This window comes from Lasioglossum baleicum, chromosome 5 (assembly GCF_051020765.1).
Source record: "Lasioglossum baleicum chromosome 5, iyLasBale1, whole genome shotgun sequence".
NCBI lineage: Eukaryota > Metazoa > Arthropoda > Insecta > Hymenoptera > Halictidae > Lasioglossum > Lasioglossum baleicum.
The window spans coordinates 15,069,440-15,079,259 of NC_134933.1; the positions used below are offsets into that span (position 1 = coordinate 15,069,440).

The 9,820-nt window shown below is 34.7% G+C and overlaps 2 protein-coding genes across 5 annotated transcripts; one reads left to right on the forward strand and one right to left on the reverse strand.

Moving 5' to 3' along the window:
- The first annotated feature begins 258 nt into the window (after window positions 1–258).
- LOC143209200 (uncharacterized) lies at window positions 259–5,422 on the forward strand. Of its 3 annotated transcripts, none has more exons than XM_076424560.1 (8): window positions 262–458; window positions 636–783; window positions 855–1,091; window positions 1,191–1,379; window positions 1,468–2,020; window positions 2,088–2,367; window positions 4,760–4,790; window positions 4,925–5,422. In XM_076424560.1, the coding sequence occupies exons 2-8, from the start codon at window positions 705–707 to the stop codon at window positions 5,152–5,154; spliced, it is 1,599 nt and encodes a 532-aa protein (XP_076280675.1). In that variant the 5' UTR covers window positions 262–458; window positions 636–704; the 3' UTR covers window positions 5,155–5,422. The 3 variants fall into 3 exon arrangements, with proteins under 3 accessions (XP_076280676.1, XP_076280675.1, XP_076280674.1); XM_076424559.1 differs by having other exon boundaries at window positions 682–783; XM_076424561.1 differs by lacking the exons at window positions 4,760–4,790; window positions 4,925–5,422 and adding an exon at window positions 2,444–3,607 and having other exon boundaries at window positions 259–458; window positions 682–783.
- Window positions 5,423–6,246: 824 nt separating this feature from the next.
- Window positions 6,247–9,014, reverse strand: Fkbp39 (FK506-binding protein 39kD). Of its 2 annotated transcripts, XM_076424565.1 has the most exons (4): window positions 8,715–9,014; window positions 8,442–8,531; window positions 6,664–7,609; window positions 6,247–6,572 (listed from the first exon to the last, which is right to left on the reverse strand). In XM_076424565.1, exons 1-4 carry the CDS (start codon window positions 8,722–8,724, stop codon window positions 6,491–6,493), a joined length of 1,128 nt encoding a protein of 375 aa, XP_076280680.1. In that variant the 5' UTR covers window positions 8,725–9,014; the 3' UTR covers window positions 6,247–6,490. The 2 variants fall into 2 exon arrangements, with proteins under 2 accessions (XP_076280680.1, XP_076280681.1); XM_076424566.1 differs by lacking the exons at window positions 8,442–8,531; window positions 8,715–9,014 and adding an exon at window positions 8,188–8,371.
- Between the last annotated feature and the right edge of the window lie 806 nt (window positions 9,015–9,820).

Here is a 9,820-nt window from a genome sequence, read left to right on the forward strand (position 1 = left end):
GAAGATAAATGAGAGCTATATATTTAATATATATTTAATTATTTGTGTCGTCGCGTTGATAAAAGAAATATTTAAAAACAGTGTTGAAATTATACATTATCATATAACTATATATAATATATACTATAATATTATAGTAGCACGATCTGTAACTCTTTTCTTGAAGTTTTAGTATAATTTACTTACAATTATTAATACAATTCAGCGTTGAAGTAATCCAATTGGATCAAACGAGATAATGCAAAAGTGACACAAGTGCTCTCGTGTGGTGAATTTCTGAAACTTGTTTATGGAACTCCTGACGACTCCATGGACTCCACCCGTAAAATGTAAATAGAACTGTGTAGAACTCAAGAACTTCTACTGAAGATTCAAGAATCTTCAACCGATCACAACCGATTTTACTAAATATACATACCAATACAACTCGAGAAGACTGGAAATTTTGATTTATTCAGGTATGCTATTGTTGCAGCAAATGAGCGAAATGATCTTTTTAAATATCGCTATGCATGCTTTCTTTAAAAACTGTTACTAAATACTTTCAAACCTTGATGAGAAGTTATTATAGCATAACTTAGCATGAGAAGTTTACAAACAGTAATCCAAAAAAGAACGAAATATATTTCTTGTAGATCACTTTCGTTATTTAACTATAACGGTGAAAAACACTTATTACAGGAAAAATAAAGGGAATTAAAACAATGTTTAACAGAAATAGCACAAACAATAACATAAGAGAGACCGTAGAAACAGAAGTTATAAAAGTACTGCAAGAACAAGGTATTTTAATTATTTACCGATGTATACTGAAAATAAAGTTTACATTATGTATTTCTTTTTGTTGTTTCTAGATTATACATTGAATACTGTGAATTCTCATGGGGAGAATTTGTTACACACCAGCGCAGCAAATGGTTGTCTCAACATTACAAAAGAAATTTTGCGGAAAGAATATAGTTCTGACATAATCAATAGGAAAAATAAATTTGGATGGACACCATTAATGATAGCTATTCGAAATAGAGACATTAAAACGGTGAAATATCTTTTAGGAAAGAATGCTAATGTAAACGATTCAACTTATCTTGGTGAGCATATTAATTTCTTAAATTAACATACAAATTAAGACTGTAAAACTTCACTAAGTAATTAATTTACTTTTCTTTTTATTTTAAAATAATACATAGGTATGTCTGTTCTTGGATTAGCAGCTGCAATAGATGCAACCATGTTTCAAATTGTATACGAAGCATGTCCATCTGCATTAATGAATTGTATGCACGATGACATCACACCACTTTGCATAGCTGCGATGAAAAATGATAAGAGACTGTTCTTTCAATTGTTAAGATTAGGATTTGAAGTTTCTAAGATTAGTAAGAGCATATGTGTACTGTTTAAATGGAAGCGTGTAATATTGTCCATAGATATTTCTGTAATAACATTTTTTATTGTTTTTCATAGACGAATATACACATATCATGATGAAACTATCAACAGTACCAGAAATCAGAAACCTAGCAGAAAGTAATGATGTAGAAAATTATTGGAATGATACTTCGGATAACATACTTGTAGAAAGTGATTCAAACCAAACAAAAAATTTAAAGGAATATGACAAAGAAAATAAAAATGACGACGTAATGTCAGCCTTAAGTTCTATCGTGGTACCTAAAACTATAGTACATACTTCAGAAAAGTACAGTGAGGACTGCAACAACAACGTAGTAATGAGTTCTAATCAATATTCTAAAGGGATACCTTCTAATTTGAATGTAGTGTTAAAGCATTCAGATTCTTCTTTATGCAGTATAATCTCGCCAAGACTGACTTGCATTCTGGATGAAATCGTACCAGGGTCTCCAAACATCTATTTCACTAACAATAATAGTAATGATAAAGTTAATATCCGCACAATGAACAACATGAAGTATGAACAATTAATTCAAGATAAAGCTGAAAAATTAATACAACAATCGAACCACAACGAATCTTTACCGGACCGACCATTGCAGAGGTATATTATTGAATATAGTAGTTGATAAACAATTTTTTATGTTAACTCAGTCTCATTTCTACTGAAGATTACAGTCTATCCGACCACCAGATTTGAATATACAAAATGATGAAGAAGATGATCCCAATACAACCCTTGGTTTCATTCCTGAATTTAGTCCAGTTCGTTCGCCATATGTACCTGCAGATCTAAATGACGAAAATGTGTTTGGTGAAACTACACCGACCCCACCGCGTTATAAAACACCACCAAGAGGAATGATTTTGAATTCGGAAGAAACAAAAATGTGTATTTTATTACAACGTCATGGATTAGGTCAACATATTCCTATATTCCTTGAGCAAGAAGTAAGTGTATTAGACCTTTATACAACAAAAATTATAAGATTTGTGAAAGCGAACGAATTTTTCGTAACTGTTCCAGGTAGATTTTGAGTTGTTGATGAGTCTAACTGATCAAGACTTAATTGAAATTGGTGTAACAGTTAATGCAGAAAGAAAAGCTATATTAGATGTTATAACTGAGTATAGTTATTACTATTAATTAATTGTGTTGTCGTTTTATTTATCAAATATTTTATTTTTATATACAATATTTAAAAAAAAAAGTACTGTGAAAATGCAAAAATAAAGATTTATTGTTTTTAATACTTAACGTAACTACAATGTGTATAATTTTATTAAGTAGCGTTGCATAAAAAATATATATCAGAGAGGAACAGAGAGTGCTCACGAGAAGATTCTCGTCGGTGAGAAGGCGAATCATCACGGAACCATAACGATTATCATGAAATGTTACATTCACCACCAAAATTTCAGACGATGTTTTGGTGTTGGTTTTTAAAGGGAAAAAATTCCTAGATATATTGTACGTAAGAAATCATTGAAGAGCAACTCTTCCTACTTCAAGTTTCATATGAGATAGCTCAATTTGTAATTTCAAAATATTTCATAAACGAGCATTATTTCCTTACACTTTTCTTGTACATAATTGTTCCAAAATTCGATCTGTGGGATCAGAAATACAGTAAAGTCTTCATCTAAACCGATTATCGATTCTGAGCTGTGACATAGTGAGAGGATATTATTTTTTTATGACTGCGTCGATCGCGCCGAAAGTACAAAGGTTGTCAAACGTAGAAAAGGACACATGTAAACAACAATTTCACAGTTTTGTTTGAAATTTATCAGTGTACGAATACTTTCTACAGTATTCTACACCCACTGTATACTAAATAGTATTATATCAGTGGTGGCAGCGGCCGATGCAGCTCGAGTTTCATGACCCTTCGCGGGATGCCCCTCAGTGGAAGGGGTAGGCGAATGGATAGTAATCGTGGAGATTGGAGACCTTCAAGGAGCTAGATCGCGACTTTACTGTACAATATTTAAATGTTCAATAATCTAAATTTTTGAGCGACGAATAGGCTTTATTTGAATTGTATGCATACAGTAGAGTAGATTCTCCTGAACATTCCCGTGCCCTCAAAATACCTTTTTTTGTTTTATGGTTGCCATATTTCATATTTTTCCCGTCCATTCGATGAACCGTGCCGCGCATGCTTATGAAAATGCGAGCAAATACATACATAAATATATATATATGCAGTGCTGCCAGATGAGGGGAATCACGCCGATATGAGGTACCCCCTCTCTGATGACCAGAGTAATATGTGACACGTTGCGCGTGTGCGACAGGGATTGAGTGAGGCAAATGGGAGATGTTGCGCGTGCGCGATGGAGACGCAACAATGGCATGACATTTCGCAGGTTTTAGGTTATTGCCGCGTAAAATTCACCCATTTACTTATTTCACATACTATGTAATTATTGTATTTCTTTAAAATATAACGTTACAAATAAAACATAATTTGTCAATTTATCGTGTAGAAGAAAAATGAGTGAATTTATTATCCCAGTCTCTTTTATGCAACTATTTTTGAGAAGCGTATGAGGGTTAACAGTGTTAAAATATATTATGATTTATTGATTTTACTGGAATGTAACTCAGTACTACATACATACAGATTCCAAAATTTTTTCAATTGTACATATAAAAGAAAGCATTCATACTTCGCTTCACGACTGAAACTCTCACATGTTACAATTAATTTTATTTATAATAAAGAATGTCTATTTAGAACGAACCATATGATTTATTTCATTAAGTACGTATATGTACACGAGTACGATACGATACGCGGCAATAACCTAAAACCTGCGAAATGTCATGTCATCTCATCTGTCATCGTTGCGTCCCCATCGCGCACGCGCAACGTGTCTCCCATTTGCCCCACTCAATCCTAAAGCGATGGAATAGGATAGTGGAAGGGGAAAAGTAGGAGAGTACCTGGTTGCGATCTCACAACCATCTGGCAGCACTGTATATATGTAAATACATAGTACTGTAGTACTTATACGTATCATGATACCGATACCAATGTACCGCAATGTATGTACTTAGCTACTTACACGTATACTACACATACTAAATAGTGTATACGGTAAAATCATGACAATCAGCTGAGTTTCGTGAATAATCTGAACCAACTCGGAAAACGATAATTACAGACTCGTTAAACATAAAATTTAAGGTTACTCGATAACGATATTACACCAATATCTTTCGTCTCAACGTGACAAGATAAGAAAGTAACAACGTAAAGTTCTACTGAACTTACATTACGTTGTATCTTGATTTGATGATATAGGTTATATTCTTTTCATAACACTGTTTCAGATACCGTCGTTGCTGTTAAATAAGGAGCCAGGTATGTAGCAATATATGTGATTTAATCTGAGCTTCCATGGATTTGCATATACTAGAAAAATATATACATTTCTAATCTAATGTACAGGGATTCTTTCTAAAACCATACTTAATAAAAACCATTGTATTTTTCAGACTGTCCTCATCATAATCTTAAAATGGTCTGCGTACCTTGTGTCGCTATCCCTATATTACTTGTAATATGGAGGTTTCTGATACAACCGATAATGTTGAAATGGTGGCAAAGTAGAAATAAAGGAAAAGATGAAGAATTGGAAGAACCTCCACAATTGGTGAAAGCTTGCATAAACGACGTGTGCACATTATCTTGGAGTAAAAGTCAATGTAATAAAAAGGTCGATTGATGAGATAAATTACAACAAGCATTTATCCGTTTACATACCACGCGCGTAAATCTTATTTATATAATAATATTGATTCCGATCAGTTGTATTACAGTACCAATCACAGTTTATACATGCTTATTTTTAAATTAGAAACATTAGAAAAAATCCTTTGTTATTAAGTTATATATCTATTTCCATGATTTATCTAAATTAATTGTTACTCGAATGTCAATTAATGTAAAACATAGATTATTAATAAACGAAAAATGTTATATGTATGATGAAACGTTTGCTTTTATTTAGGATTTTTATAATAGCTTATACATATATTATTAGTTTATACTTATATATATTAGTTTCATACATTTAAAATAAGAGATTGCAAGTTTTATTCGTTTCTTCTTATCGAATCAATAAACCTAATGATGTATATACATACATATATATTTATTCAACAATATCACATCATTACGTTTATACAGTGACTCACGAAATCGGACGAAATGACCTGACTTTTTTTGAAATATTAGAAGAATTGGTTTACTAAATGACATGAAAAAATGATTTTGAAAAAAATTGCAATTGTTAAGAATTACATGAGAAAATAAGAAAGACACTTTTTAAAACTTTTTTTATTAGAGCCCGTCAGAGCCCGTATGTTATATAGTTATATTCTGGTTATATGTACACAGTGCCGCCAGAATCGACCAAAGCTGGTCGATTTTTCCTCTCCTCCTTTTCCCCTTCCACTATCCCATTTCAGCACAATGAGCATACTCCACATCCCACACTAAGCCGTAGACAGCCGTATACATACTGGTCTCGTATTAGTATGGTCATCAGAGAGAGGGTAAAATGTATTCCCCTCGATTTCCCTGTTCTGGCGACACTACGCCCAGCCAACGATCCGCGATGTTCGCACATCTTGCTGACCGTGATCAAGCATCTGTACATTCACTCATTCTGTTCACACCAACTTTGTACTTCCTTTTCTGTTAAATATATGTATTTAGTTTTGTTATACAAAGTCCAATCATCTATAATCTATACCTTAATCACCTATAGCTAGAGTTTACAACAAGGATAAATTTATCACAGAAATATGTGCAATTTTACTTGTAAATGCTATTTATTAGTTCAATTCTTAACATATGATTTCAGACATTTCTTAAAAAATACACAAGTAATGAATCAGTTACGCTAAATTCACTTAAGTTTATACATCACATTTTTCCTGGAAATGATGTTGTATAAGTTGCAATATCTTGAAGTTGAGTAATAAAAAAAAAGGGATGTACGTTCTGCTGTTTCAAAATACAATATGCTTAACGAATACTCAAGAGGGTAAAATGTGTTAACGGGCATCTCTAAGTTCAACTTCAAATACAAGTGTACTGTTGCCAGGAATAACAGGAGGTGAACCTTTTGCACCGTACCTACAACATACAAATAATATACTCATGATATATACATAAATAAAGTTTGGTAAGTAAATGTTATTAAAAATATTCCAGAGGAAATACATACCCCATAGCTGGTGGTATTGTAAGACGTCGTTTTCCTCCAACTACCATTCCTGCGATACCAACGTCCCATCCTTTGATTACTTCACCCTTTCCTAATTTAAATTGGAAACCTTCTCCTTCTGTGGTTGAGTCAAACATCTTCCCATTCTTCAATCGACCTACATAGTATACTGATACGAATTTTCCTTTTCTTGCAGGTGCCCCGCTACCTATTTTTAGTTCTTCTACTTGCATTCCACCTTCTACTATCCTTTTCTTTTGAACATTTTGGGCAATTTGAGTATTTTGTTTATTCGATTGTTGTTGTTGCTGCTGCTGTTGTTGTTGTTGCTGTTTCCCTTTAGTTTTCTTTTGTTGTTTACTTTGCTGGTCTTGTTTTGCGTCTTTACCATTTACTAATTTGTTTATATCTTCTTTTTTTTTCTGTTGTTGCTTATTCTTTTTGTCCTTCTGATGAGGCTTTACTTTTTTAGGTTCTTCCTCTTCCTCTTCGTTGTCATCCTCGTCTTCATCGCTGTCTGTTTCTTCTTCCTCCACGTTTATCAATGACTTGTCACTCTCTCTATCAGAATCATCGGAATCGCTACCATCTAAATCTATTTCTTCGTCTCCCGATGATTCTGTTTCTATATCTCGTTTGGAGCGCTTGATATTCTTCTGGTTTTTCAACGATTCGGTAGCTTTCCTCTTAGCTTTCTTATCAACCAATTGCGGTACGTCCTCTTCCTCTTCTTCATCTTCCAATTCATCTAAATCCAATTCATCTTCGTTGGATATCACATAGCCAGATAAATGCACATGACCTTGGCCATTACATGTGAATGCAATTTTGGTCCCTTCTTGAAAATTCAAATCAAGCGGTACCTGCCATGTTGAATCCTTTCTTAAACTGCAAAGTAAGAAGTTCCTATTGTCGTAGCCTAACATAACTTGCACCAAATTGTTATCTGTAATGAGCGAAATATTCATTATGATAAATAATTATCGCTACGATCACCATTATAAATAATTAAAAATTTATTTAGATAAATTAAACTTCACACTGTGAACTTTGTTGAGAGGTACTCTTCTCCGATTTTGATAAAATTTAAATATGTTATAGATTTCGACATTTTGAACAATAGTTTCCTTTTCACATACGAGGGGGTCTCTTTTAGTTTTCAAGATACTCACAAAAAGCTATTGTTTGTACTGAATTGAATTTCCCATATTGGTGCATGCCCCGTGGCAACGTAAGCCTGCTCCAGTATGTGTTTACTTTTTTGTAAACAAGTTTCAGTCTAGTAAGAGCAATAGCTTTTTGCGAATATCTCAAAAACTAAAAGAAACCCCCTAGTATGTGAGAAGAAAAAAGTTGTTCAAAATGTGTAGCTACATAAAATATTTAAATTTCATCAAAATCGGAGAGGAGTCTTTGTAAATAATTGCCAAAAGATTATTTATGGAATAGAGAGAACCATCGAAGTAAGGAATTGTTAAAACAAAACTATAGAAAGATAAAAGTCTTCCTTTTTTTAACACTAACCATACCGCAACCAGTCAGTGACCGCTTTCACTTGCTTTGCTTTATTTTTTAATTATTGAAATTATAAAGATGCTTCTATTAGAAATTATTCAATAAATTTCTTTATTCGAGCACGTATTGTTATAAAAATTATGAAAAATCTAAATAAATTCAGTCTTGTAATTTTTATAAAACAATATACAATATTTCCGACACATTTTGTACCCGGTACGGTTAGTGTTAAATGATAGAAACTTTTACCGTACAAGCCTTACCGGCCGTGGTGAGGTCTAAACTCGCCATCGACACGTGGAATGGTTTTTCAACGACTTGCGTATACCGTTTGTTCGGTTCCATTATTAAACCTAACAAGAAAAAATAGATTAGAAAATTAATATTATTCATACAACATCTTTCGACTCGAAAATATTTAAGAGAAGCATGCAATTGGTTTTTAGGAGCACATGGCGACGCCGTCCTGAAACAATTCTTTGCCGGCAAATTTTGGATAGTCGATGGTCTTTGTTTCGAATGAGTTTTTTGCTTACCCCAAAACATTTTTGTTGATATAGTTATTTCGGTTCTATCTGAATTAAATAAAAATACTAACAATCAATATATGCAACACGAGGTAATGTCTAACGAACAACACAAATCAGGTACCCCCTCGCGCCGGCTCGCAACAGTCGCAACGAATAACTAGAAACCTTCTGTATCTGTACGGTCTAGTGTCTATGCAGACGTGACGTCTACTATTTAGTCCTACAGTCCTACTTAGTCCTACAGTCCTACTTGTTCCTACTCAGTTCTACTTCTGTATGACACCGCACATGCCGCACTGCCGCCGAAGTCGGCTGCAGGTATTTATGTGATATGTAGATAGGTATGCCATCTATAAAATCGCGGACCAAGGACGAACGACATAAAAAACCCCGACTTTTCCGTCTGAAGCACTGATTGGCTACATTAGTGTGATACCGTGCTGCCCTCTCAAAAACAGGCTGAATCCCAGCCCGGCCGGCAGGCCCTGGGCTCGAGCCCCCTGCAGGTGATATTCCCGCCATTTTGTGCACAGGTGCCCGGCTGAATCGGCCTGTCTGGGTCCATCTGGGTCTCGACGCAGCTCCAAGCGTTGTCCCAGACAACCAAGCGTGCCGAAACCACATCTCGAGCACAGCGTGTCCACACCACCAAACGGTCACGTACAGCGGTCGACCCTGGTCGACCCTATTCGCAGCTGTCCAGGCCACACGATGACTAGATTGTGGCCACGCCACAAATGCGCGTGAGGGCTCGTAGTGTTCCCTGGACACGATCTTGGCACATGATGTCGTTGCCACAATCCGGGCCGATCGTGTCTGGTTTAACGATCGGGCCGTTGTAAGAGGGCAGCACAGCCGCACTAACTCTTCCTTTTTGCATAAAAAAGTAACATTCAATTTAGTTTCTATCTCTTGCAATCGATGCAGACAATTTTTATTTTGCATAAAGATCCGCAGTCTAGGAAAACTACTACAAATACTACAATAAATAAAATCTATCATTTAATTTTCCCGCCTTGAATGTGTACAAAATAAGTAAAAAGGAAGAGTTAGTGCGGCTGTGCTGCCCTCTTACAACGGCCCGATCGTTAAACCAGACACGATCGGCCCGG